The sequence below is a fragment of the Protomyctophum bolini genome (assembly GCF_963924005.1).
Source record: "Protomyctophum bolini genome assembly, chromosome: 12".
Taxonomy (NCBI): domain Eukaryota; kingdom Metazoa; phylum Chordata; class Actinopteri; order Myctophiformes; family Myctophidae; genus Protomyctophum; species Protomyctophum bolini.
The window spans coordinates 29,014,894-29,042,798 of NC_137873.1; the positions used below are offsets into that span (position 1 = coordinate 29,014,894).

Below are 27,905 nucleotides of genomic sequence, written 5' to 3' on the forward strand. Positions count from 1 at the left end.
GCAGCGCCGATGGCGCATGCGGTCCTGAGCGTGGCCTCCAGTTAGTGGAGTGACTCGGCTCCCTGGGGGGACATTGGTCTTCTCCAGGGTGCTGAGCTGGTTGTTCTGTCGGCTCCTCTTAGGCGCTTATGACAGACCTGAGCCTGGTTGGCTTTCCCAAGGAGGGGCAGTAGTCCTTTTGGGGACGTACTGTGGTCCTTGCTCACAGATGGTACGGGCCCTAAGGGTCCAGACTTCGCGATGACAATAAGGGAGTTAATAAAGTCTCCCATAAGTGAGCAGCCTTGCTAAGCTGATTAATATAACTAGGGGTTACGTATGTAACCAAAGTTATATAACAGCGAGCAAGGCTGCTCACTAGGATTCCCTTCTTGTTGCTTGAGAAGAGAACAATTGTTATCGAATGGAGACTAAGGGACGTTGACGCGCTTTTATACTAGCGCACCGGTGGGCGGTTCTCAACGTCATCACGTCTCAAAGTCCCAGCCAAAATTGTCTGTGAGTTTATATAAATGCTTCTGTGTTTACGCTAGGGGGCGCAAACTCCCATAAGTGAGCAGCCTTGCTCGCTGTTATATAACTTTGGTTACATACGTAACCCCTAGATCTGTTCACTAGACGCTGCCGCAGAAGAATAATAACAACATGCTTTAAGCCAAAGTAAAAACCGCATGCGTCTTTGACTTAAACAATGTAGGCTAAACACTTTGGAATTACGTTAAACATGGTAGATCCTCCGTGGCGTCGTCATTAGGTGAGTACTATAGTTTAATGAATTGTTTAAGTTTCATAGTAACATTCATCATCAACAACAGGCTGTTGTTGATGCCCCCCCCCCCCCCCCCCCAATAACAGGTTACAGGATTCTCATTCTGTTATACTGTCACTATACCTGCGAGGATGGCCGCCGTGCCATTTCTTATAAACTATCTAGTTCATACGTGGGTCGTGGGTCCACGGTGGTGGTGGTGTTGTTGTTGTTCATGCGCCACGGTGCGCGCTGTGGAGAGGGCATCATGCGCGCTGTTGGCTGGTTGGAGCGCAGCGCAACAGCCTTTCTGTCCAGTCCTACGTGTATAGGCTGGCGATTGTGGCGAATTATTTTAGTTAATAAAAAGAGCTGTAAAGGGGATATTGTCTATGGTCAGTTCATGGTGTGTATTATTCTCGTTTTTAACCATAGAGTTAATTAGGGCCGTAATAATGCGGCGCAATGACGGTAGGCAGTAGCCTAATAGTCTACAATGTAAACAACTTGCGCAAGCATTCAAAATGGGTTTTAATTGTCGGGTAACGGAAAATAATCTAACTTGTTACTTTTCTCAGATGGCAATCTGTAACGGTAAGGGATTCTTTTCATGGGCAGTAATCCAGTAACCTAACGACGTTACTTTAGAAAGTAACGATGCCCAACACTGATTGGAAGCAACGTTTCGGTCCTACAGACCTTCTTCAGGAAATAGGCCTATTATGTTAAAATGTATGTATTTTGTCTGTCTCAATCTATCATGATTAAATAATGTGCATTTGATGGGGTCTATGTGGGCCCCCAAGCCTGCGGTGTGCACTGAGCCACCCGTACCCATTAGGCATTTTTAATATAAAGGGTAAGATGTTGGTTGATTGATTGATTGAAATAATAAATGTATATAAAACTGCACTTTCATATCTCCACCAAGCTGTGTGGAACTCCATATTTGGGCACGTGTATGTCTGCCATGTCATGTGTTTCTTTATTTCCAGAAATATATAGCCTATCCATATATATGGTCAATACTTTGAGTATAGGCTATAGAGGCCTACAATATGTGGGGAAAAAAGACAGAAGATTGCTGGGCAGATAAACAGTCGAACCCCACAGTTCCGCTTTCCCCTTTGGCTGCTTCTATTCGACTACGTTGAGAGAAAAAGGAAAAGTGTATGCGTTGGCCGGGAATCGAACCCGGGTCAACTGCTTGGAAGGCAGCTATGCTCACCACTATACCACCAACGCGTGTGTTAACTGTCACGTCAGTCCTTGTATTAATTGCTTACAGAGGTCTCCTCATGGACAGCGCCACGGCCCATCCACACCCACTCTATGGCCAGACATATATTACATCGGTAGCGAAGTTTAGGACAGCGCCGCGGCCCGTCCGCACCCACGTTTCGGCCGGAAAGGGTACTGCGCCCGTAGTGAATTTTCGGTTTAGCTAAACAATACGCGACGGCCGCACACAGGCGGCAGATTTAGCCCAAACCTTACTGAGTCTGTAGTCTGTACTAATTAAGTAACTTACATTTTTAAGAAGGCAAGAATAAATACCACAAAGAATGTTTGTTTTCTTGTTTTGATTTCTTGTTTGTGCTCATGTGTACTCTCCTAGCCTTAGATTATCGATTTTGACATTTTTCTAAGGCTAGTGCTATATTCTTCCATGGCCTTTGTCGCCATCATGTGGGCACCGTGAGGCTTGCAGTGACCTTTTGGCAAGGCAATGATTTATGGCCGTTTGTTTACAATTTCATACACAAAGTGAAAGTACGTTATTAGTACTAGCAGATGCTGGTGTTTTTGTTACGTATTAACTCCTGTAATTCTGCCCCCGCCGCCCGAAAAAAATGGTTGTGTGGCCATTACGGGGATCGAACCCGCGACCTTCGCGTTATTAGCACGACGCTCTAACCAACTGAGCTAAACGGCCGTACGAGTACTTCACAGAAACGATTATAAAACGATACTTCGAAAGTTGAGCCAAGCGCGTTAGAGATTGTGCTTCCGAGTTGCAAGGTAAGGTTGCAAGCCTCCAGCAGGAGGCAGAGCAGCACTGCAGGGCCAGCGTGTGAGCGTGTCTGTCACTCAAGACGGCCGTGGCTACTCAATGCAAGTGGAAGTGTGTAGAGCGAGTGGCGAGGAACTAGTTTCGCAGAGGGGGTAGAGCCTCTATGGTTAGAGCATACGGTAGATATATATATATGTATGGGGTAGAGGTCTAGAGAGAGCTGTATTACAATAACAATGTGACGTTCTGGAGATGGGAGTGGCCCATGGGAATGGCTGGTGCCGTCCAAGAACCAAGGACTGTCCAAGAACCCGGAAGAACTACGGAATCAGCTGAAGATCCCCTCCTCGCGATCCGCATCTATGGTCTAATAAATAATTGACCAATACGTTGATTTAACTGCTACATAATTGCGAATTCATTTTTCATCACCAACTGGAGAAGTTTAAGTAACGTTTCGTAGCATGATCGGACCCAGACCTCGTGGCGCAACGGTAGCGCGTCTGACTCCAGATCAGAAGGTTGCGTGTTCAAATCACGTCGGGGTCATCATTGGTGTATTTTTTTTCAGCCTCGAACAGCGGTTATAAAAAAAGTCCTATGAGACCACAATCAGCCCATGACAAATTGACAATGACGCCTTAATAAAGCCAATAATAACACTCGTCACTGTCATCAATACCTTATCAATATTGAAATTGCCAGTCTGACAGGCTCTGATTAACTTTATTGATCATGAGCGGCACATTTTAAATGGTCAATATTCACGCTTTTGCAAAAAGTGGGCTCGTCCGGGATTTGAACCCGGGACCTCTCGCACCCTAAGCGAGAATCATACCCCTAGACCAACGAGCCATAGTCCTATGCAATATGCATATCTCAATATCTCGAAGCATTTACCGTTTTTGAGTTGTATGTCTAGATTTGAGGGTTTCTGTACTTTAATCGAAAAATCTACAGTAGATGATGTGAGAGTACTTGTATGCATGTACATGAATACTTTGGCGAAGTGTGCGCGCGTGATAACTTTAGATGAGGCAGGTTAGCCCAGAGCCTTAGCTATAGACAGCTGGCTTTAATTGGCTGCTTATTATGTCTATGCAGTATGTTCCGTTTTTAACTAGCTATGTTTTAACGTGTCAATTTAACTTAGGCTACCGTAAATTAAGACAATTAAGCTCAATGAACTGTATGGAATTCGTTGAAAACAAATGTTAAATAGAAAGCAAAAAAGCATCAGCTTTCTGGTAGATTTAGCTATTGGGGTCCCATTTTGTGTGGTGCATAATGATGGGATAATGACATAAAGCTCAAATACAGTGATTACAGATTCAAATTCGATTTCGCCACTATTCACGAAACCTTTGCAGTCATCAAAATGTTTCAACCAACTGCATACGGGTGGTTTTTATGTGTTGTCATGTGACCACACTCAGCCATCTTGTGGAAAACGGAGAGCGAGAGTCAGTCACACAACTCGAATACAAACCCTGTGCTGTCAGTACTAGCAGAGGTAAGAGTGAATGTTTAATACACCGATCATCTTCCCAGCGAATTTTTGCCGACCCAATTAATTAAATAGCGATGACACGGAGTCCCGACGGGTCGAATAGGGAGTATTTTGGTACTGTTGTTTACTGGGCCCTGCAGCCGCGGACCTCCAGTGCCCCCGTGCCCCGCGTTGGAGCGCTGCGGAGCCGCGGGACGAAGCGACCGGGGGGCTGAGGCCGCGTGCGGAGCTAAACTGTTAGCATGTTAGCTACAAGTGTTGAGGTTAAGGATTAACTCGTGTCAGCGACGCGTATGCTTGTCTTCTTTATGAACCACACTTGACAGGACTTATTTAGTTTCTAACATTGTATTAACAATCATCCGGATATAACAATGCGTGTCATAAACGCGCATTGTGACATGACATTCTTCCTTGGCGAACTAGCTGTTGTCGCCACCTGCATGATGCACCAAACCCACCACGGCTAACAAACTGTAGCATTAAACACTTTACAGCTAAGCTGCATAGCCAGTCGTGGCTAAAGAGTTGCTCATAAAGTATAATACGAAGTTGATTAGTTTTGGCTTGACTTGGCAGCTGATGCAATGTTGACTGATATAATCACCACGTAACGTTATGTATGCGTGAGTGTCAAGTCAGTCATTGTAGGTAGGATACTGATACTAACATTACACGATACGGACTGTTTGTGATTACTTCATTACAGGCCATATGAGTGGTGGTACTTCATCATTAGGCCATATGGAACATCGGGGCGACGGGCGGACTATAGTTCTGCTTCTGTCACGATTGAGCTTGTATGTTCATGGGTTTGGGGGGCAATGAAGGCAGCGTTAACTTGTAATACGATTAAAGTTTGTTTATGGTTGAAGTCAAGCTACACGTTTAGGTTAGTGATTGAATTTTAAGTAATGCTGCACTCTCGTTTCACGTTTGTTAGTGGTTGAGGCAATGCTGTACAGTATAAGACTATAAGTAACGTTTCACGTTGAAGTAAATGCTGTGTAGAGAAATACCCTGCCACTTTTACGTTCTGTCTTCAGCCGCTTTACCTTTATCAAAGAACCCGAAGTTCAAACTGATAAAAGTTGGGAGACGTTGGCAGCTGTTGGTATACTTGTCTGTTTGCTCAATGATAGCTTTAATACAGTTATGTAATCCTTTGTCTTCTGATGTTGGTTTAATAAAACTTAATCACGTTTGGTGTGTGTGTGTGTGTGTGTGTGTGTGCGTGCGTGGTCGTGGGGGGGGGGGGGGGGGGGGGTCTCACACTATACACGTGGCTTGTTGTGACTACATGGTGTGGGCTGTGTGTGTGTCGGATCCACCTGTTTGTGAATTATATGATCCTGTCGCCTTTTGGGTGACCGGCTCTTTGTGTGTTGCAAGTGTTGCAACTCCAAAGCTGACTGGACTACTGTTGTCAATTACAGGTGTCCGGGAGAACCCTCCTCCCAAACTGGGAGACTTCCCAAAATAGCTTTAGCAGATTGAAACTGTATATGGTTGTCCGAGGCAGGAACGGTCTACCCTATGGAATGAGCTTGGATACTAGCCACCAAAGCATCTGCGAGTTTGCAAATTGAAGTGCACCGCAGCAGCATGTTGTTGAATAAACTTTTGATTTTATCCCTCTTTGTTATTTTTTATCTTTTTTTGAACCGAGATGTGACAATTTAATGGTGATCAAAAGGGAAGTGTATTCAGCACTACAAATGGTACAAAGTGTTCCACAGCTGTCAAAACAGACTGTGAAACATGGAATACCTACCCTATATCCTTAGTTCTTCTAGACATGTTGAAGATAAACAATGACAAGTGTGGATGTAATGGATGCATTCATTCCAGATTATTTATATATATGTATATGTATACTTTTATACAATTTCAAACAAAGCTGCATACTATGCTTTAATAATAGTTCAACTATACCTAGCAAAACTACATTTTGTTATCCTTCCGTTTGTAGAACTTTGAGGAAGAATGGCCGAAACCCAGACGCTTAACTTTGGACCAGAATGGTAAGTGATCAGTTATGTGAGTTCTTTATGTCGTGGTTAGAAGTTATTGCTGTCCACGTATATGGGTTGGCAAGACTGATGAGGGCTGTTAAACTGGTTTTCTAATGCAGCTGTGCTCCACATGTTGAGACATGCAAATTTACCATCTCAGGCTTCTCAGCCTTTGTATTGTCGCCCACTCCTCTGTCCCCTCTGTTATTTCTACCTTTCTTCTTCCTTCTCAACAGGCTGCGGGCCCTGTCTAGTGGTGGTGGTGGGGGCAGTGGTGGCGAGCGCACCAGCATTGTTGCCTCTCCACCTCTCTCACCTGCATTGCCAAAGACGTACAAACTTGCAGACTACCGCTATGGGAGAGAAGAAATGTTAGCACTTTATGTAAAGGACAACAAGGTGGGTGTAACATCAATGTTATCGCTATAGTGTATAATGGCTATCTATTGTATGTAACACTTGACTAATTTGCTTTGTGTCTTAAAAAAAAAGAATGAAAAGAAAATATATTTCTTAATTACATTTTGTCTCACATTTTTCATTGAAACTCCTCGATTACATATTTCCATCCTTAGATCCCTATAGAACTACATGACAAGGAGTTTCTGCCCATTTTACAAGAAGAGCCCTTGCCACCACTGGCACTTGTGTCTTTTACAGAGGAAGAACAGGTAGGTAGGAGTGCTTTGTGAAATGTCATGTCGATATACAAATATTTGTGAATAGGTGGTAATTGTCCCCTCCCCCATATTTCTTTTGCAGAGAAATTTTTCCATGTCTGTAAACAGTGCAGCTGTACTTCGACTGACAGGCAGAGGAGGTGGTCCACCGGTAGTGGGTCTGGGGGCACCAAGAGGCCGAAGTACCTCAAGGGGTAGAGGTGAGACCATTACAGCATTGTCTTCCTTTCCCTATCTAATTTCAGTGCTTAAAGGCTGCAGGGACATGTTCATGTTTCACTGTCTACTTTTTCACTCCTGATACCAATGCAGAATACAGAACTTTTGCGTATCGGCCCATATTGAGTACCGATCCAACATTTAACCCATTTGTAGAATTACAAATCTGTATGCAAGCTATGGATGTGGCTAAATTTACATAGCATGGCATCATCCTTGTAGAAAATAGTGAAATGTAAAAATGAAATGCATATAACATAGCTAAATGATGTCATAGAACTTCCTTTTTTTAAAAGAGAAGAGGTCACACAGCTCGTAGCCATGTTGCAAAACCTTTTTATTTTGAAAAGAAACCAACGTTTCGACAGTCTTCTTCAGGGTTTGGAATAGAATCAGACATACTGCGTTCTGAGTTTTCTTCTCCCTTGCAAGCAAGTCATGTCACATTTTACAACAAATTACATTTCTGAACAGATGATAAGTGTCACTGATATCCAATCCAGAATTTTAGGACGGTATTAGACCTGATGCCTAGTATCGGAACGATGCAGCTTTGAAGAATTTGTCTAGTTTCTGTACAGCGTGAGATGAGGGATGTAACATAAGTACTCTCTAGGCATTGTGCTTACTCAGCAAACCTTTTCACAATAGTTGAGTTCAGGTTTTTGTTATACAGTGAGTGTAATGGAAGAGCAATTCACCATTTGGACTGTAGCTGCTAATAATTAAGATCTGATGGAACATTTTTAATCCACAAAGGGAAATGACTAGTATAAGTGACAATTCAACTAAAACAGTCCAGAAAGTTCAAGAGAATAAGTTGCATGTCGATGTACAGCAGTAGAACCCATCCTGCATCAAGGAGGGCTATGCAGTGAAATCAATGTCTAGACAAGCTCCTGGAGTACCTCTATAAATATTTGTGCATAAAGTATATCTCTGTGAGTGCCTTTTATAAAATGATAATAATAGAAACAAAGCAACTAGGTCCTATACTGCTGTAAGCTATATGTGAGGAGTCTACAACAGCCCCACTGAAATGACTCCCACAGCCAGTATATACTGTAACATGCGTGACACCAGATTTGCCATAAGCAACAATGTAAATGTTTTCACAAATAAGAAACGCTAGTCAAGTCAGCCAACACGAGTAGACATAACAATCCAGTAGTTCCCACTCATAATTCTGTAGGCTTTACCAGACTTCCCAGCTTCATGATTCGAGGGCTAGAATGGTAAATATGCTGGGTGAATAGAAATAAGTAACTTCGATGATAGAAAACTGGGGCTTCCAGAGGGCTCAGATCCGCAAGACTAAACGTTATTTTGTTTACATATCACCATCTCATTTAGTGTTCATCTGAACAATGTTTTTCTTTTTCTGTGTTCTGCAGGTCGAGGCAGAGGAGATGGCGGGTTTTACCAAAGAAGTTTTGATGAAGTGGAAGGAGCGTTTGGCCGCGGTGGTAGGGAGATGCATCGTTCCCAGAGTTGGGAGGAAAGGTAATGAAACACTGGCATCTATAGGGTTGTTGCCATTCTTTTTAATCCAATGCAAGGAATACGTTTGTTTAGATATTGATGTCTGTTTTTTTTCCTTTCCCTCCCTAGGGGAGATAGAAGGTTTGAAAAGCCAGGTCGAAAAGAACCAGGTTAGTGATCCGATACGTTCCTCAAATAATCAATACGTGATGTACTCACTGGCAAATGCTTGTTACTTATGTACTTTCTCTCTTTTATCCCTCTTTCTCTGACCTGGCAGATGCTCCTCCAGCCCATTTCCCGATGAATCACAGTAAGTGTGCCCTGGTGCTGTGTCATGCTTTGCAGAGTGGAAGTGCAGTTTCTGGAGCATAGGTGTAAATTACCCAAATATATTGTTGAAAGCTTCCACAGAGAGCCTGCTCAACGCTAATGGCACCCATGCCTCGCCTTGCTCTAAACCATCCTCCCACTCCCTGCTCTCTGCAGTTCGTGCAAACTATGAAGAGGTCGGAACAGGCCTGCCGCCGAGGAAGCACGACTTCACACGCTCAGAGAGCGAGAACTGGCGTACCACACGTGATGACCAGAATGGTGAGGAGGATGAGGGGGGCTGGTGCCTGGCAGGGTCTCGACGGTCACGGGACAGTGACCGGTGTTGCCCGCCTAGCCCAGGTGTGCACTGTCTTGACTCCATTATTGCCACATTAATGCACTATATTGTGTGTGTTAACTGGGTGATAAAACAAGGAGGAGGATGCGATATAAAATTTATTTATTAAAACCAACATTTCAACAGTAAAGTCTTCTTCAGGGTTTGCCTGTTATCTGGGTGGACATTATCTTCTGTGAACTGCCAAGTGGAATTTGGGGCAACCTGTTCAACTGTTTTCCTTTTGTCATTATATACCCTCCTTGAAATGAAATATATTTTTCATAAATATATCAAGCAGGATAATTGGTTTAGCTCCCAAACCGGCCTGGTAACATTATATTCTAATGGATTCCAGACACAATCATTGTCTAGAATCCATTATAATGCCAAGTTCCTTCTGATAAGATTCACGGTACTCCATTGAGTTCACTGACTCCTGGTGTCCACCACCCCACCACACCCACCCAGACGGGCCTCGCTCAGCGGGGTGGCGAGAGCTCCCAGAGCAGCGGCGCCGTTTCCCTTTCGACGCCAGAGAGGATGAGCGGGGATACCGCCGGTCACGGTCAGGCAGCGGCAGCCTGGATGAAGAGAGGGACAGCCTGCCAGAATGGTGCTTGGAGGACGCAGAAGAAGAGACGGGCACCTTTGACTCGTCAGGAGCCTTCCTCTCACTCAAGGTAAATATTCATTGAATATAAATCAGCTTTTAATGACTTGAGCCGAGGAGACAGAATTCCTGGGGTGACAAGTACCAAAGATGAGAAATACGTTTATCCCCCTAAAAGATAAATAAATCGGGTATTCCAGTCAGGAGTGTAGGCCAAGCAATATACAAGTAAAGAAAAAGGAATGCTCACACAGCCAACCCATCAATAAAGGGGATGTCCACAGAGGTTCTCCAGATGAAAAGAGTTAGTACCTTCATGATCCATAGTGAGACGATAAATAAAAAGTAGTTAAAACAAACTCGGGCAGACTGAGTTTGTCAAGCAGGCCAGTCCATTGAAATAACATACAGTAGTGTTTGTTATTAAGAGAAACATTTAGAACTGCAGTTTTTGTTTGCTGATATTCTTTTGTGCTACTGCTTCATACAAATGAGATAATGACTTGGGTCAAAGTACAGATGCACGTATGAGCTTGCTGTACACACCATAGAACATCTATTAATAGCTTATTTGGTTAGCACAAGAGTGCACTCAGCCATTACTATGGACTCAAAGTCCACCACAGATGATAATGGGTGAAATTCGGGACAGAGGAATTTTGGGTGGGCTTGGTCATCTGACTGTGGGGACTGTAGGGATATACATTTCAAATATTCTACCAGTCTTAATATTTGACTCTTGTAGAATATTAAGACTGACGACCCTGACTAAGCCTAACCTGTGTTGGTAAACAGTAAAACAAGTGAAAGACAAAACCAAACAATATTTGTATTCACGTCTTGTCTGTTATTTTGTTCTTAACAACGGCATGTAAATTATCCTGTTTCATCAAATTGTATTGGCATCGCCATAGTGCACATCTGTCCTCTTATCTGCGCTTGCTGTAGCTAGGCTCCCCATGTCCTCAGGCTTCCACTATCAACTACACTAGAAAACAAAAAGAGGGGAAACAAGGCACAGCACACTGGGCTCCATGCCAGTGATGTGTGTGTGGTTTATTTTCCCTCAAAATCATTCAATAATTTCCCTCTGTAAATATCTTTTAATTCAACAGCATCATAGCTACGTATCCGTCGCCATCTTGAGTAGCTTTATATCAATTCTTTGCACTACTGTACATGGGAAATGAAAATGGTAGCCAATATATTTTTATTCCAACGTAATCAAAGATTTTATTTTCTCCTGGACAAACGCGATGGGCTTTGGGATGTAGGGGCAAGAGACTAGAGATGTGTATTCATTTCACAAAGCAGCCAATTATGTTAAGCTCTGTCAGTCATTGCTTCATCTCCTGCAGCATTGTATTCTGCATATTATACCACAAGAAGTGTACCATTGATGTCAGTATCTCTTAGAGCTGTGTTGTTTGCTTGTCTGTCCATCATGAGCCAGAGTGAGGGTGTTTGTTTCCACCCGTAGTTGTAATGACTGCTGGGAAATGACTAGATGATTTTGATGGACAAAGTTCACTTTCCAGGGCAGTTGTGTCTAGGTCAAGCAAATTATATATTGGAGACTGTCACTTAATATTCACACCACACACAACACAATGATGATGACGTTGACAATGCGACTCTTCCTCTCTCTCCTCTGCTTTTAGAAAGCCTCCAAGGAGCCGATCCTGGAGGAGGCAGAGCTGGACTTCAGGCCACTGGAGGAGTGTGAGGAAGGCCTGGAGGAGGAGGACAGTCAGACCAAGGAGACCAAAGACACAGAACCAGAGGCCAAGAAAGAGGCTGACAGAAGAGAGGGTCAGTGTCCCTTAAGGGTGTTTCCACAGTTCCACAGTCGTAAAGGATGATGTGGGCGTGTGAACACAACATGGACTGGTATCTTGATACAACTGATGTGAACCAGACAAAGATCTCCACTTTTCAAAGGAGAGGACAAAAGCAACAGTTCATTTTCTCACAATCCTCTTTTGTTCGACATTAAAAAAAATGTGCAAAATGATAAATAATTAAAATCGGTGGTTAAGGCTTATACCACATCATACTGTATAGACTCTTAATGCAGCCTGACAGCGAGTTGCGGGTTCGATTTCTGAGCCCGGCGGCCTTTGCGGGTCACTCCCCATCTCTCTCTCTCCCTGTCTCCTGTCTCTCTACTGTGTACTATCAATAAAGGCAGAAAAGCCCCCAAAATATCTTAAAAAATAATAATTCAAATCTCATTGCTGCCCGGAAGAAACCACCTAACTCAATTTCATAAATCAGTGCTATTGAACACCCTTTATGTCTGTGTGTTGGTTAATTTTTTTTTAACCAATTTAAAGTATTAAAAAGAGCTTTGACAAAAACTAACTCCACTTGAGCTGGATGTTTTCTCATTTCCTGAAAAGTTCCAACATTTTGGAGTTGGGTGGTTTTTCCAGACAACAGAGATATGTAATGGATATTATTTTTGTCGTGTTTAAATGCTATTTTTTGATGGAATCGAAAATAATGAAGCGCTGATCTTTGACCAACTTCTTCTAACGACCATCTCAACTTGGAACTCTTCCAGAGTTGTCCAGAGTGGAGGAAGAGGCTCCACCTGCTGCTCCGCCAGTCCCAGACGCCCAGCATCCCTCCCACATCCTCCCCTCTAGTCAGCCCTGCAAAGCAGAACAGCCAGAGAGGTCATTGGAGCGACGGTCTCCCCCGGTATTGCGGCCAGAGCCCAGCAAAGCCCCAGTGCATCATGTCCCCATGAGCAACATCATGTTGGAGTCCCTGCCCATGACCCATATCACCACCACTCTCTCAGGTAGGTGACGGGCAGAGATACAGTGATGTATTGAAATTGGTTTTCCTCCTTGTGCCGTGTCTTCCTGCTGGTATGATCATGAGATTTTACTTGATTAATTTTCCATACAAATAATTGTGATTTTAATTGTTTTTGGGTTTGGATATTTGAACATGAATAGAAATTAGATTAAACAATTCTGTTTGCCTATGAGGTTTTCTAAAGAAAAAGTTTGCACACTGTATCCTCCTTTTGATGGACTTTATTTGGCAGGGCTGATATGACATAATAAAGACATGACATGTCATATTTAATTTAATAAAACAAAACGTGCCATTTTGCGAAAACGTATGAACATTTTTAAACATGGAAACAATATGATTATTATGACAGGCCTTCTGTTGAACATATATATATATAGATATATATATATATTCACCTCCTTCCACACCCTGTCCCATGCATGCAGAAGTCTCTGCCCCGTCGCCCACCATCCAGCTACAGCATCAGAAGCCCATGGAAGTGCCTGTAGCCATGTCCAACCCCCTGCCCTTTCCCACCAGTATGCTGGCTCCTATCGGCCGGCCCGCCGCCATGCAGCACGACACGGATGAAGATGAGGGACTCAGACACTTTGAGCAGGTGGGTGAGCGCGTTGCCGTTTTGGACAAAGTCTGTATTGGGGTTGGGTAACAAGAACCACTGCCATACTGACACCAATCCGGATGGGACCGAATGATACCTCAGATCTCTGTGCTTCATTTCAGTGCATGCCTGCCCTGTCAGTTTCTCCCCTGATGATCCAATGTGTACATTAATTGTCTTGTCTCTTTATTGTTGGTTATTATAAACTTAAGCCAACATTCATAGTGGAGGAGCATAGGGAGAGATAAGGGTGATTTTGTGCTCATTCGTCTAAAAGCGTCTAAATTTGGCCAAAACCATTTGCACAAATGTGCCCAAATGTGCTGACCTTGTCGCATTTGTGATGATGGCTATGGCCGTTTTTGTCCCAACTAGTGTTTTTTGTGCAAAACTAATGCTTGGAATGGATTCAGAATCATCATAAGGTACCCCCTAGTTTGAGATGTCAAATGCTACTTAAAGCATAATGAAATTTAGAAAATGTTGCCTTTGCCTATTGGTTGTCAGACCGTAGGACGTGTGGAAACATCATATGAAATACAACCGATGGATCCAGTGGACGTGTACACACATCGTAGCGCTTTTTCATTGATATCAAACAAAATGTTTTTTTTTCCCCGTTTAGAATATTAATGCTTCTAGGCACCCCGAGCTCCTATTTTTGAAAGAAATCCAGCTCATTGTGTTAAACATCATATGAAATACAACCGATGGATCCAGTGGACATGTACACACATCGTAGCGCTTTTTCATTGATATCAAACAAAATGTTTTTTTTTCCCCGTTTAGAATATTAATGCTTCTAGGCACCCCGAGCTCCTATTTTTGAAAGAAATCCAGCTCATTGTGTTAATATGGATTTGGCCACTGTGGCGAGTGGCGACCTTGATGGTCGCTGGCTCGGGCACCCTAGCTAAATCATTAGAGCATGCCCTGGGCTACATCTGTGCAAATTTGGCGCTTTTAGGCGAAATATCCCTATGCTTCTCCACTATAAGGAGATCTTACAACACTTTGTGAGATCGGAGATCTGTAGATCGGCTCTGTGCACTGCCTGACTAGCAGACAACACTGTTCTGACAGCAGCATATGGATCTAAATGATCCCACGGAAAAGGATTCTAACAAGATGTGCAACATATAAAATATGTTAAATTTAATAAAGTATAAAATGCACAGGACACTCTTGAATGCAGAGTTGCAGACCGATGCATAGTGTTTGTTTTATACTACGTTGTACAACAGTGCACAACGCGTCGCATCATAACTCTTTCCTTATTGATTGATTTATTTTTTTATATCCCTTTGTAGAATGGACACAGTTAAAATGAAAGTACAGGTCAATACAAAAAAACTGCTACTGAGAGGATAAACAGAAAAAGCAGACTTGTTAATGCTGTGTTACTTACTTTATTAAGTGTCCACCATAGCATAGTGTTGCTACCTATTGGGAAATTCAGTTAAAGTAACATTCGTTTTGTGACTTTTTGCCAGAAAAAGCCGCCATGATTTGAATTAAAGTATTGATTCTAGAACCGTTTTTAAAAGTACTGATAAAACCCAAACGATACCCGACCCTTTCTGATAAAATCCAAGTGTCAATATTACATTTTAGGTGTGCCCGGACTGCAACATTGTTTGTGTGGGTCTTCTCACTCGGTTCTCTTCCCTCTCCAGGAGGCAGAGAAGATGGTGGCTTACCTACAGGATGGCGTGGCTGATGACGACAGGCTGCTAGCTAAGTGTTCGGAAAAGCCCAAGCCGACAGGCCTGCCTCTCACCCACGAGGCTGCGCTCAAGTGGTTCTACAAAGATCCCCAGGGGGAGATGCAGGGTAAGGCCTGGGCATGGAAGGAGAGAATCTGTATTCTGGAGCTGGGGTAGAAAACTAAATGTGAAGAGCTTTGATGAGATTCGTAAAGTTGGAAGGCAGAATGAAGAGAGTGAACATGTGAATGTGTGTCTCAGGTCCTTTCAGTAACCTTGAGATGACGGAGTGGTTCCAGGCTGGCTACTTTCCTATGACCCTCTTGGTGAAGCGGGGCTGTGACGAGGTGTTTCAACCCCTGGGAGAAATAATGAAGATGTGGGGAAGGGTCCCCTTCGCCTCGGGCTCTGCACCTCCACCTCTACAGGTAGGGTACCGTTTTGAGATTAACAACTATTATTTATTCAGTGTTTCCTTCACTGGGATCGGTGTAGTGACCTTTTACAATCTCCCAAACCTGCTGTTTGTTAAATATTCAGTACTGACTGTCATCTCAAGGTGGCGTCCCACACCCTCAATAACACGTGTCAGAGAAAGCCTTCATGGCTACATTTGTCTTGAGTTGGCATGAGTATCTACTGTCTTTATTTTTATTATGGAAATCAAGATGCTTGATTTGACCTTTTCCTTTAATTTTAATTGTGCCATGGATTGACCTATGTGAAGAATAAAGCTTGTTTGGCAGCCCTATATACTTACATATGACAAATAGCAAAAATACCTGAAATATAAGCTAAAAATATAATGTGACCAAAAATGGTGACACCAGGGTTATACATACTATTAAGAGGATTGATTGTTTAAGGGAGTTTGATTGTGATTTATATGACATGTCTCTCATGCACAGGGTGATGGTGATCAGGAGAGGAATAAGAGGCAGCAAGAGCTCACCGCCATCAACCTTTACCAGTTACAACAACTCCAATACCAATATCTCCTCAGGTGCGGTTCCTCTCAAACACTTAACTTGTACAGTGTAGCAGCACAGCATTGTTTTTGATTGACATTATCTCACGCTGTCTAAGTCATGTTACAATAAAGGCCATTTAAATTCTCCTAGAATACTCTGGACATGTTTATTACAGTAAAGAATCGTACCTGATTCTTTCCTACAAGTGGACCCACGCAGCGTTCCTATATTTGTTAATGTATTTAGTTACTTGCTTCTATTCACCAATTCCACAAACCTCCAACATCGGTCCACTCTTGTTCTTTATTCTACCCTTCAGGCAGCAGTACGCCCAGGCCTTAGCCCAGCAGAAAGCTGCCGCCCTCAACTCCGCTCCTATTCAGCAGCAGCAACAACAGCAACAGCAGATCAACATGCTCTTACAGCAATACCAGACACTCAAGACCAGGTCAGTTTCCTACAACACATTGATGGGTTGCTTTTTTTGTACTTGTGTGCATACACACAGAGAATGACTTCTTCAGTAGTGGCAGTAGTTTATTGGAAAGTGTTTAGCACTTGTAGATGGGCTATTTTTACTATTAAATGGGGCCTAAGTAGTTCATTTATACTGTATGTTTGGGTCTCTGGGAGACACCAAATGTATATTTTTGTGTTTCGGGCTAAAAAGTTTGGGAAAGCCTTTACGCAAACATAAAGTGAGCTTTTTCTCTCTTTCCCCCTCTCTCCTGCACAGAGCAAGTGAGAGCAGCTTACCTCCTGTTACTCGGTCCCTGTCTGTACCAGACTCGGGTTCTGTGTGGGAAATGCAGAACTCCTCTACTCAGGCCTCCTGCACACCAAACCTTCCACAAGCTGCACCAAGCAGTACGTTCCAACCACAAACACATTTGTTTTTATCTTATTGTTTCCCCCCCTGGTGTTCGAATTTCATTTTAACATCCTGTTTCATGCAAAATTGTCAATGTATTTTCAATGTATTAGAGAGTTAAAATGTCCCACTTGTGTATGCCATACATTAAACTCTTGATTGTTCACAGCATGGGATGGAACAGGAAGCAGTGTATGGGATTTACCTATAGACTCCCTGGCCCAGGCTCCATCCATCGAGCAAATGCAACAGCTAGAGAAGGCAAAGACTGCCAAGGTAACCAGTTTATCACAACAGGTAACCAGTTTATCACAACAGAAATTCTATTTTCTTATCCTCTGTCAATAAAATCTGGTTAGTACAAAGCCTTTTAACGGGTGTTTCAGCGAGAAAAGACCATACCAATGTTATTGCATGTTAAGCCTATTGACTTCAAGGCATGTGTAATCACTGTAATTGCTGATGACAATTTTCCAAATATATATACATTATATGCATATTTAGTCATTACGCTAAACATGCACTACACCAGTATGGTCCTTGTAAGACATCGGGCAAGAACTAAGGAAAGGTGTAGTTAGTTTTCTTTTGTGATAACACTTACTTTGCATCTGTGGATGTTGTAATCATATTCCTATATCCTCTATCAGCAGGACCTGGAGCGCCGTGAGTCGGAATTGAGGGCCAAGAGGGAGGAAGAAGATAGGAAACGGCTAGAGGAGGCGTTACGGGCGAGGCAGGAGGAGGAACGCAAACGCCTGGAGGAAGAGGAGCTGGCACGGCAGAAACAGGTAAAACACCCGAGTAGGACTGCAATGATTAATTAAGCAATATTATATGCAGGGGTGCACATAACTGGTGCGCATAAGTGGGCGAAGTAACCAAGCTGCCATGACAGTTGTTGAAGTAAGCTAGTGAGATAAACAAGAACCCACGTGGATTAAACACAAGCTTATATAATAATGAAAAACATGCATCTGTGACTTAAACAATGTACACACTTTGGAATATAGTTAAACATGGAACCTCCGCAGCATTCGGTGAGTAGTTTGAAAGTGTTGGAGTTCATGTGCAACCTCTTCCTGCTAACGTGGTAGAGTAGAGACGTCTGTCCAACGTGTGCACCAAGCAACATCTCCAGGTGCTCCTCTGAGAACTAGCGCAAAAAGGTTATGTGCATTGTGCACCCCTGATTATATGGCTAATACCTGGAACCCAACCCTGAGAGACTAACCCTGCTGTCTTCTACCACTCAGGAGGAGGCATTGCGGAGGCAGCGAGAGCAAGAAGAAGCGCATCGCAGACAGAAGGAAGAGGAGGTGCGATTGGCGCAAGAGGAGGCTCTCCGCATACTGGAGGAGAGGCGGAGGGAAGAGGAGGAGCGGAAACAAAGGGAAGAGTTCCTACGTAAACAGGTTAGCATCATGTTACCAACTTACCGGGCTCACACATTACATTGTAAAGCCTAAACCACTTGTGCTTATAACCACAGCCCGCTTGGGCAATGCAGAAGTGCTTCTTGCCTACAACTAAAGGACAATTGTGGCCGATAAATTATAATTTTTGACCGTGACGGAGGCACGCCGTCTCAAGTGAACTTGAGCCACGTGAGTTGCCGTGCCGAGCGTTGCAAAGTTCGATTGAGCCGACTAAGCGCTGTTGGAGTTGCCTCCTGATAGGCACAGAATCGTAAATCATGTTTTTGGTTGAGTGTTTGCCCCAACTGCCTACCAGTGACTACTGGCCAATCACAGCGTGTCCTTGCACAAGTGCACTGGCCAACAAAGCGTGTCCTTGCACAAGTGGTATAGGGCAGACTTTGGGATGTCGCCACTCAAAGGGTTGGTTATGGGACGAAATAAGAAGACTGCAGTTTATTAGCTTCACTATAACAAGTGCTCCTCACCGCTGCTCCAGGAGGAAGAGCGGAGAAAGCAGGAGCAGCTGGAAGCTCTGAGAAGACGCGAAGAGGAGAAACGAGTGGAGGAGGAGGCCGCTGCTGCAGCCGTCTTGGTCCAGCAACAGCAGGAGGAGCAGAAAAGGAGGGATCTGGAGGCACAGAGGCAGCTAGAGTTGCAGAGACAGAGACTGCAGCAGCAGGAAGCACTCCGACGACTCCAGCAGCAGCAACAGCAGCAGCAGCTCGCCCAAATGAAGGTACCTTCCGCATGAATCTATTTTGCGTCCGAGCATAGACATGGTAACGCCCGCCTGCCTCTAGTTTTGGCCTACCGACACTGCCCGTCTTGATCTTGCATTTGACTTCTGATTTCTGCACTCAAATATGTAAAATGCAGTATATGTGAATTCCAAAGTTTGTTTAGAAAGTTGCATAGAATGTTGCAGAAGTGAACATGTATTGTATACTGCTGTATGAATGTGTGAACACGGATCCCTCTCTAGAACAGTTCCATTCCTTATTAAAGGGTTTTATACCTATATTATGTAACATGATATGCCTATACAACTACTTAATTTATTGGGAATCCTTCCAACCCTCATGAGTCATGCATGAAGGTTCACAGACTCTTGTCAACCACTAAATTAACAAAGTCACAAAGATATCTAGTTGAACATTTGTGTTGCTTTATACCTTAGCTCCCATCCTCATCGAAGTGGGGCCAGCAGTCGACAAACTCGGCGGCCATAAACCAGAGTCAGAACGCCCTGTCACTTTCTGAGATCCAGAAACTGGAGGAGGAGAGAGAGCGACAGTCACGGGAGGAGGTAAGGATGAGTCTGGTGTATTCCTTCCCTTCTCCAGCCACTTGTTGCAGCACCTGCAAGTGTGATGAGTAATCCACAGTTGACTCATTTGCGTTTGGGAACCATACAGGTGGTATGGACCAAGTGCATTTTTGCACTCAGAAATCCATGAGTGATGTTCAGAGGCATATTCAGGACAGGCAGGCAGAGATGCAGACAATGCACTTTAAACTGCCTCTAGAGGTCTTCTTCGGCTCCATCTGCTGGCAAATGTTACAGGGAATATATAAATCATTACTATTAGGTTTGAACCATTCGGTTCAGTTTGGTTCAGTCCTCCCCATGTACCAAATGACATGCGTGTTGGGGACACACTCCTGCTAGTGCCCTTGCCTAAGGCACTGTCCCCAGACCTGGAGCTTGTCCCCAGACGATGACTCTGGGACGACTTTCACTGCCCTACAAACCTAAGCTACAAAGTAAAGTAGCTAAAGGAATTATCTAGGTAATTGAATGGATATTCATCTGTGCTAAAAATTAAATATCCTCCTGGCTCACATGTTTTGTTGCCTTTTTATATAAAAAGCCTCAGCAATGTGGATATAGATTTATTGCTTTATTCAAAGACTATATATATACCCTTGGTAGGCCTGCTACAACACATTTTATTTGTGATGCCTGGTAGTGTGTTTGAGCCTAGGTTTGTTTCATTGTTTTCAGCATTACCTGGCTGGTGAATGGATTTGTATTACACATAAATTCCACAAATGTCTATGTAAAGTATGTGCGTACATTGTCTGCCACACTCCATCGCATATCCCGGGAAGAGTGCCCCTCAACAATGCTTATAATATATTTTTTGAGCAGCGTTAGCCCCTCCTATGACCAGGGCTCGACAGTGCGACTAGGTACTCGCATTTGCGACTAAAAATATCACTGTGCGAGTTGTAAAATTCAATTTGTAGCACAGGTGCGACTACAGGATTTGACCATTCAATCGTGATAAAGACAAGTCTCTGTCTACAGCAAGTGCACATTCTATAGTCGCGGTTCTATACCTACATTTATATTTCTGAACGGCGGTGTCGTTCGCCAAAAAGAGCAGAGCTACAAGCTAACAACGTGTCGCGGCTCAATGCGGTTTTCATTTGAAGATCTGTCCCTTTGCTCCCACCGCCCCGCCCCTCCCTGTGTTGCTGATCAGTTCTCTTCTCTTCCCTGTCAGCAGCGGAGCGAACGCAACAGGATAGCATGTATTGGTAGCACAGAAGACAGAAGGAGTTGCTAGGACCCCGACACGTTGAATACTAAAGTTATTTAGAAAGTTTGTAATGTTAAAACATCACTTGATATAACTTTTAACCAAACGTGGGTGAAACAGCGTGCAGCCGCGCACGTAAAGAGTGCACGTGCGCACGCACATGGAGTGGACGGATTGATGTATACCGGTATACCAAAACAACCCTTGCTAAGCACCTCTCTAAAAGCGTGTGCGCAGCAGCGCAATACGAATGACCGACCTGGCTGGATATATTAGTCAGTGGCTTGCTCAGGACCAGGTCCATAACTCTAAATGCAACGCATTAGACTAGCTATGGACCAGAGCTAGTCAGTGGCCTCACTGGCCTGCATAACGAGCAACGTAAAAAGCCTATATGTCGGATTTTCTGTCTGAACTGAAGCAGTCAAAGCCAAGGAGAATGTTACATTACTAATTCACCATCGAGTAGCCTCTGCACTAAATGTCACACTCGCATGATAGAACAGCAAGATAAAAACGGATAGTCTGTCCATCCATTCATAAAATGAATTGACTATCTATCTATCTATCTATATATCTATCTGCATACCAAACTAATAGTCTATCAGTATAAAAACAAATTGATTATATAAAGAAATATGATATCCAGATGAATATCAATATTGTGATAATTTCTGAAAAGATATTGTGATATAATATTTTGTCATATTGCCTGCCCCTACCTCATATCACTTTATTAAAGAAAAATCACACCTGTGTGAAGTGAGGGGCACTCTTATCATCATACATCATGTTTTAATTTACGTCATATTTAATTTCTCCGTTCATTGTCAATGGCAAATATTGAGACGTGTGTGGACTAAAGCTGTATATAGGAGGGGCTAGCGCCCCTCAAAAACACATTATTTGATAACTTTTCATCGTGCTCCTAAAATAATTTGTGTGCTACTAGATTTTTCAACTTAGGCGCACACGTGCTACTTGGAAAAATGCTAAGCGTCGAGCCCTGCCTATGACCAGCTTTGAGGGTTTGTGTAAACACAAACATTGAAGACAAAAGTGTGTAACACAGAAACATTATGTAAACAACCATTGAAGACAAAAGTGAGGACGCAAACTGTGATTGGCCAGAATGAGATGATGTATGATAAGAGCGCCCCTCACTTCACATGAATGTGATCTTCATAATGTTCCACATGCAGCATAAGAGACAAAGACATACCCCAACAAGTCTAACAAAACGACACACACAGAAAAAAAACAAATCACACCCGTGTGAAGTGAGGGGCGCTCTTATCATTATACATCATCTCCATGAACAACTGAATTTGATTGGTTGGTTAAATTTAAATCATTTTTGGTGGACATTTGACCTAATTTCTCCTTTCATTGTCAATGGCAAATATGAGACGTGTGGGTACAACATTTAGCGGACATTTGACCTACCGTAATTTCACCTTTCATTGTCAATGGCAAATATTGAGACGTGTCACGTTTGGCGACAAAAGCTGTATATAGGAGGGGCTAGCACCCCTCAAAAATAAGGGATGAACTGTTCCTCCAATTCATCAATAGTTCAATACAATAAAAGAAGAAGAAAAGAAAACATAACGCACACGCCTCCATATAGTTCATACTCCAACAGATCAACTGTAGATATGAGCACCAAAACACAGTAACATGAGCAGTCCTATTCATATTCCCATTTTCCAGGTCTTTTTCAAGGTCTTATCCACATTAGGGTTCAAGTGTATTAGGGAATTGAGCTTTTCGAAGGATCCGAGAGATTTCGGTGGGAAAATAAACTAGCAGTGGGGTCCACGACCTCCAAAAGGAAGCTTCGTTGACTCTATACACCGCACACAAACTCTCGTGGGGGAGCACACCAAAAATCTCTCTATACCAGAGTAGTACAGTAGGGGGCTTATCCTTAATCCAATTTATCAAAATGTGTTTTTGAGCATATAGAAGTTTATCAAATAACTTAAATTGTAAGGGAATCAAATGAATCTCTTTTGACGGAGTCCTAAGATAAAAGCTCCCGGATCCTTCTTTAATTGAACCTTAAAAATATCGCTTGGCTCACGTGCCACCTGACCGCAAAACCTGGATATCCACTTGACTTACATTCCCAAAAGTAGTGATGGTAAGATCTGTGACATTTAGAACACAGAGGAGATAATGAGTGGCCCATTTAGTTTAGTATCACAGGTGTAATGTGTAGTCTGAAGAATTTTGTTTTGTGTTTCTCTTGGTCTGTTATGGGTGTAAACCTTTAACGAGTCGATGGCCTCTTGCCAGTCGTCCTCAATATACTCGTTAAAATCCCTCTCCCACTTGTGTAAGGATTGTACCTCCTGGGAATCCAGTGAGTATAACGGAGAATAAAACGATGAGAGCGTGTGATGCATCGCTACATTTACATAAAATTATTCTGCTTTACTATAAAGGGAACCAAGTGGCAGACTTAGAGTTAATATAGTGACGTATTTGCAGGAAACCCCCCAAAAATTGTTAAATTGTGTCTGCAGCTGCTGAAGCGACAACAAATCACCCAGTAATCTAAGCCCTTGGGAGTGCCAGGTCTTAAAGATAGCCGATAATAATAATGTGTCTATACATTCATGGATTGTGAATGTATCACTGTGTCTGATCCCCAGTGAAATTTGTTAATATAGCATCAAAATCACTTTAACCACTTTAACCCTATATACAAAAAATAATAATTAAATGGCCAATCTGCAAGCTGACAACGCGTCGTGAGCTTGTAGATCTGCCGTTTTTCTTTTTACACAAAATATTCTCCGATTTTCTTAAGGGCCCGCAGCCAAATACATATTTTATGAACCACTGGCATATTTCTCACATACCTGTATGTACTTTATTTTTTGTCTCCATGGACTGAATACATTCTGTGTCCTGTCCTGTCCCACCTCACGCCACCCCTTGCAGCAGCGACGTCAGCAACAGGAGCTGTTGAAGCTCCAGCAGCAGCAGGCCCTGCAGCAGGCCCAGCAGGCCCAGAGCAAGCTGAGCGGCTGGGGCAGCGTGGCCAAGCAGCCGCCTGCCACCAAGTCCCTGCTGGAGATCCAGAGGGAGGAGGCCCAGCAGATGAAGCAGAGGAAGGAGCAGCAGCAGCAGCAGCAGTCTCACCCCACCGTCACCCAGCAGAACAGGGCTGTCCCCCAGCAGAACAGAGCTGTACGTTGTCTATTTGTTATCCCATTAAGACCATACTGTGTCACTTTAGCTTTTAACCACGTTTAACCATTATTTTATACTTTAGCTGTTTAATATCAGATCTACAAACTTTGAAAAATCGTGATAATGTTTGCAAATCTTTGAATATATATTTTTTCACAGCGATTTACTCAAATCTTTGCTTCCGGGGGGGCTCCCTGAAACAACATATTTTCAGATGGGGGTCTGGCGGCCAAATGCATATCCTTGATATGAAAAAGTTTGAGCACCACTGATGCAGAAATTTTCAGAAACCTGTTAGGATTTATAAGACATTTGTAGAACCATCACCCAGCAGAACAGGGCTGTCACCCAGAACAGAGCTGTACGTTTTACAATGCAACACTGTTTCTCAATTTCTGGTTCGGGTCCAAATGGCCTCTACACTTTCATGTAGCTTGAGAGTGTACGAATGGAACCATTTTATAACTTTGGGGACCCATTCTAGGGATGCACATGTAGATTAGACACACCAACGGAAACAACGGTCGGACATGCGTTGCTCCCGTGCTTGCGGTTAGGTTTCTGGTTTAAGGATTTCAGTGTTTTTTACCATACATTTTGTATGTACAAAAAGTACATTCGCCATCTTTGTTGAAGAAGAGTCTGGGCAATTATAATTTACTCTTACTAGAATCAACAACATTTGGAAACCAGTGTTAACACTGCTTTGCTTCAGGTTGATCTGAAGTATGCACACATTGTAATGCTGTGTAATCTAAGAGAGAACAGGATTGCGGGGGTGGTATGGGGGGGGGGGTATTCATTTGAAATCTGCGAAGGGAATTTCCATTTTTATGGAACCAAGAGATTGGCACTGCTCTGCTAAAGAGTTGGATCTATTTCAATTTGTTGAAATTACATTTATTTTCTGCTGCTCTATTCTGACTCCACTGTCGTCCTCCTACACGTTGGTGATGCATCCCTTCAGATGTCACTCCATATTCCATTTGAGTCATGACTACTCTTCTTGGTGTTTTCTCCATATGGCTTTTTCTAAATGGAGCCCCGTACAAAAGGATAGTAATTAGTCACAGTCTGTCAGTCCACACACGTTATTCTTAACCACCGTAGCATCATCTTCCTGACAACCAAGACTATTCCTAGTTAATATTTAACTCTAAAATATGGTTACATAATACAGTGTGGATCCTATTAAAGGGGTTATAAATAATAATTGCCCCTAATGTCTTGGTTGACAGGTTTATAGATTGTCATGTGTCCCTCTCCTCCTCAGCCCTCTCTGTCCTCCTCTGTGTGGGGGGCCGTGAACACGAGCAGTACTAACTGGGGCTCAGACTCCAGCAGCATCTGGGGCGACACGCACAACTCCAACATGGGCTTCTGGGACGAGGCCGTGAAGGAGGCTGCCCAGCCGACTCCCCCACCCAAGAAAGCCAGCACTCAGAAGAACAACAAGGGCAATGCCAACCTCAGGTACTCCACTGGATTACGCAGGACGTCAAAACCACAGTGCATCATATGTCCTAGTAAAGACATACTTGATCAAGTTGTCGATTAACATTTGCCTGTGTACGTCATATGTTTAGTGGAAAGCCCAACAAGAAGGCAGAGGAGGAGGAGAAGCTGTTAAAGCTGTTTCAGGGAGTCAATAAGAGCCAGCAGGATGGCTTCATGCAGTGGTGTGAGCAGACTCTGCACACGCTCAACACAGCCAACAACCTGGACGGTGAGTCTTAAAACAAATATGCATTTCAAAAATACACAAATGACCCATTTCTGGAAAGCAGTCGCACCAACTCACCGCTGGTCCCTCCTTCCCCTCCTTTTCCTTCCTCCAGTTCCGACGTTTGCATCCTTCCTGAAGGAGGTGGACTCTCCGTACGAGGTGCACGACTACGTCAGGGCCTACCTGGGAGACACGCCTGAGGCCAAGGAGTTTGCCAAGCAGTTCCTGGAGCGCCGTGCCAAACAGAATGCCAACCAACAGAAAGCAGCCCCACAGCATCAACAACAAGCCCTCAAGCAGCAGCAGGTGAGCCACTCTGTCCGATAGAAGACTCATAGGACTGAATTCGGTGACAACGCCTTAAGCTCTGTTCCCACCTAGTCACTTGAATCGCTTCACTTTGGTCGCTGGGTGTTGCGATGCGATAGGACAAAAGTGTTGATTCACGTGTTTTAGCTAATCGCCTCTTCATGCCTCTTCATGCATCACTAAATTCTGCCAGTTCACTCCCATTGCACAGTATTGTTTGGAATGGGGGTTCAAGTCTCATTCTCTCTCTCCGTCTCCCAGGACTCTGTATGGGGTGGGACAGGTTCGTCGTCTCTCTACCAGTCCAACCACACAAGCCTCCAGCAGCCACGCTTTGAGACGGTCACCTCAGGGAAGAAGAAGAAAAAGCAGAAGATGGTCCGTGCAGACCCCAGTCTACTAGGTGAGTGCACACATGAACCACTGTATGCCGTCTGTGGAAAGAAATCTGTGACATCTTGTGAAAGGGGAAACGACAATTTGATCTAGTCCTGCATCTTAAAGATTGTTATCTTTTACACAGGTTTTTCTGTGAATGCCGCATCTGAGAGATTGAATATGGGAGAGATTGAGACTCTGGAAGACGCATAAGGGACTGCTGCCAACCAACCCCCAGTGACTGTCTGTTTTGAACAGCTGCCATTTTACCTGCGCCCTAGCCCCTGCTCCTGCCCAGGCCCTTTACACCCAGACGTTCTTCACTTTTTCTTTTGTCTTTTTTTTTTTTTAAACATGAATTCTTTGTTTTTTTCTTTTAAACATGAATTCTTTGTTTATCTTAAGTTAATTCCAAACATCGATGGGAGGCAGGGGGTGCTTCCACATTCGTAAAGGACTCCCATCTAACGAAATCCCTGAGAGAACAGGGCAGCCCAGATGCGCGCCCACCCACCCATCCATCCGTGAACCATCCAACCAAGCAAGCAGTCGGTCAACCCAGCCTAGGTTTCTGGAAAAGGTCACAAGGGGGGTTGTCAATATCTCGGGTCCGCCATCGGGCCGCTTAGTCTAGGCTGCACACGATGCGTTTGAAATTTGCAATAACAAACAATTCTAAATTCTTTATCCCATGGGATTTTTTTTTTTTTAATTGTGGATTTATGGGTAGGGTGGTGGTGAGGGGGGTGGTCAATGGGAATGGTAGAGATTATATCTATTTTTTGTTTTGTTTTATTTTATTTATTAAAAGTCTTCTCCACACTTTAATTACCCATTCTACCCACACACCCCCCATTTTCTGATGGTTGTTCATGGATAATAATGGCAAAGTAGGACCCAAGGATTCGTTGCCCACTTATGTCCTGTTTTAAGGACATGTTTGAAAGTTCCAAGTAGTAGTTATCTATTTCTTGTAAAATACTAGGCTGTTTAAAGAATAAACTTTCAAGTCTGCATCTGTATTATAATATATGGAAATGAACGCTGGAGTCATACTTTTTTATTGCGGTATGAAATAAAACAGTCTCTTGTGTGGGCTGTTCACACCTCTCTTGTGTCTGAATGAGTGAATGGAGACGGCTTTTGCATGTATTTAATTTCATACCCGTGTATGCAGTGGTGGAAAAAGTACTTGCATACTGCAACATAGAAATACTAGTACAAATCTGGAATTCAAAATGGGCTTGTACAAATGTATTGGCATCAAAATGAGCTTCAAGTGCTGAATGTAGTCATTGTGCAGAATGTCTCATTTCAAGTTTTCAAATGTATAAAAAGAAACGTTTGAAAATAGATCTACAAGCTCACAATTTGCGAGACTTGTAGATCGGCTATTTTCAAATGGCT

At 43.4% G+C, this 27,905-nt stretch overlaps 1 protein-coding gene across 3 annotated transcripts; it reads left to right on the forward strand.

Annotated features, from left to right (window-relative positions):
- Positions 1–4,169: 4,169 nt before the first annotated feature.
- Positions 4,170–27,607, forward strand: gigyf2 (GRB10 interacting GYF protein 2). Of its 3 annotated transcripts, XM_080778768.1 has the most exons (29): positions 4,170–4,275; positions 6,245–6,296; positions 6,524–6,686; positions 6,863–6,958; positions 7,050–7,167; positions 8,581–8,689; positions 8,798–8,838; positions 8,949–8,981; positions 9,158–9,343; positions 9,729–10,003; positions 11,595–11,745; positions 12,500–12,742; positions 13,191–13,363; positions 15,043–15,199; positions 15,334–15,500; positions 15,981–16,075; positions 16,363–16,491; positions 16,780–16,910; positions 17,084–17,211; positions 17,565–17,705; positions 18,171–18,329; positions 18,832–19,071; positions 19,513–19,641; positions 23,834–24,082; positions 25,359–25,558; positions 25,672–25,811; positions 25,924–26,117; positions 26,382–26,523; positions 26,644–27,607. In XM_080778768.1, exons 2-29 carry the CDS (start codon positions 6,259–6,261, stop codon positions 26,709–26,711), a joined length of 4,095 nt encoding a protein of 1,364 aa, XP_080634894.1. In that variant the 5' UTR covers positions 4,170–4,275; positions 6,245–6,258; the 3' UTR covers positions 26,712–27,607. The 3 variants fall into 3 exon arrangements, with proteins under 3 accessions (XP_080634894.1, XP_080634893.1, XP_080634895.1); XM_080778767.1 differs by lacking the exon at positions 4,170–4,275 and having other exon boundaries at positions 17,084–17,190; XM_080778769.1 differs by lacking the exons at positions 4,170–4,275; positions 9,729–10,003; positions 11,595–11,745 and having other exon boundaries at positions 9,158–9,262.
- Positions 27,608–27,905: the final 298 nt, after the last annotated feature.

What these genes read in the sequence shown, in the direction of transcription:
- gigyf2 (XM_080778768.1), top strand. Translation starts at nt 6,259, where the DNA reads ATGGCCGAAACCCAGACGCTTAACTTTGGACCAGAATG. An exon ending in GCCAGGTCGAAAAGAACCAG is followed by an intron (nt 8,839 to 8,948) that starts GTTAGTGATCCG and finishes CTGACCTGGCAG; the next exon opens with ATGCTCCTCCAGCCCATTTC. An exon ending in CCATTTCCCGATGAATCACA is followed by an intron (nt 8,982 to 9,157) that starts GTAAGTGTGCCC and finishes TGCTCTCTGCAG; the next exon opens with TTCGTGCAAACTATGAAGAG.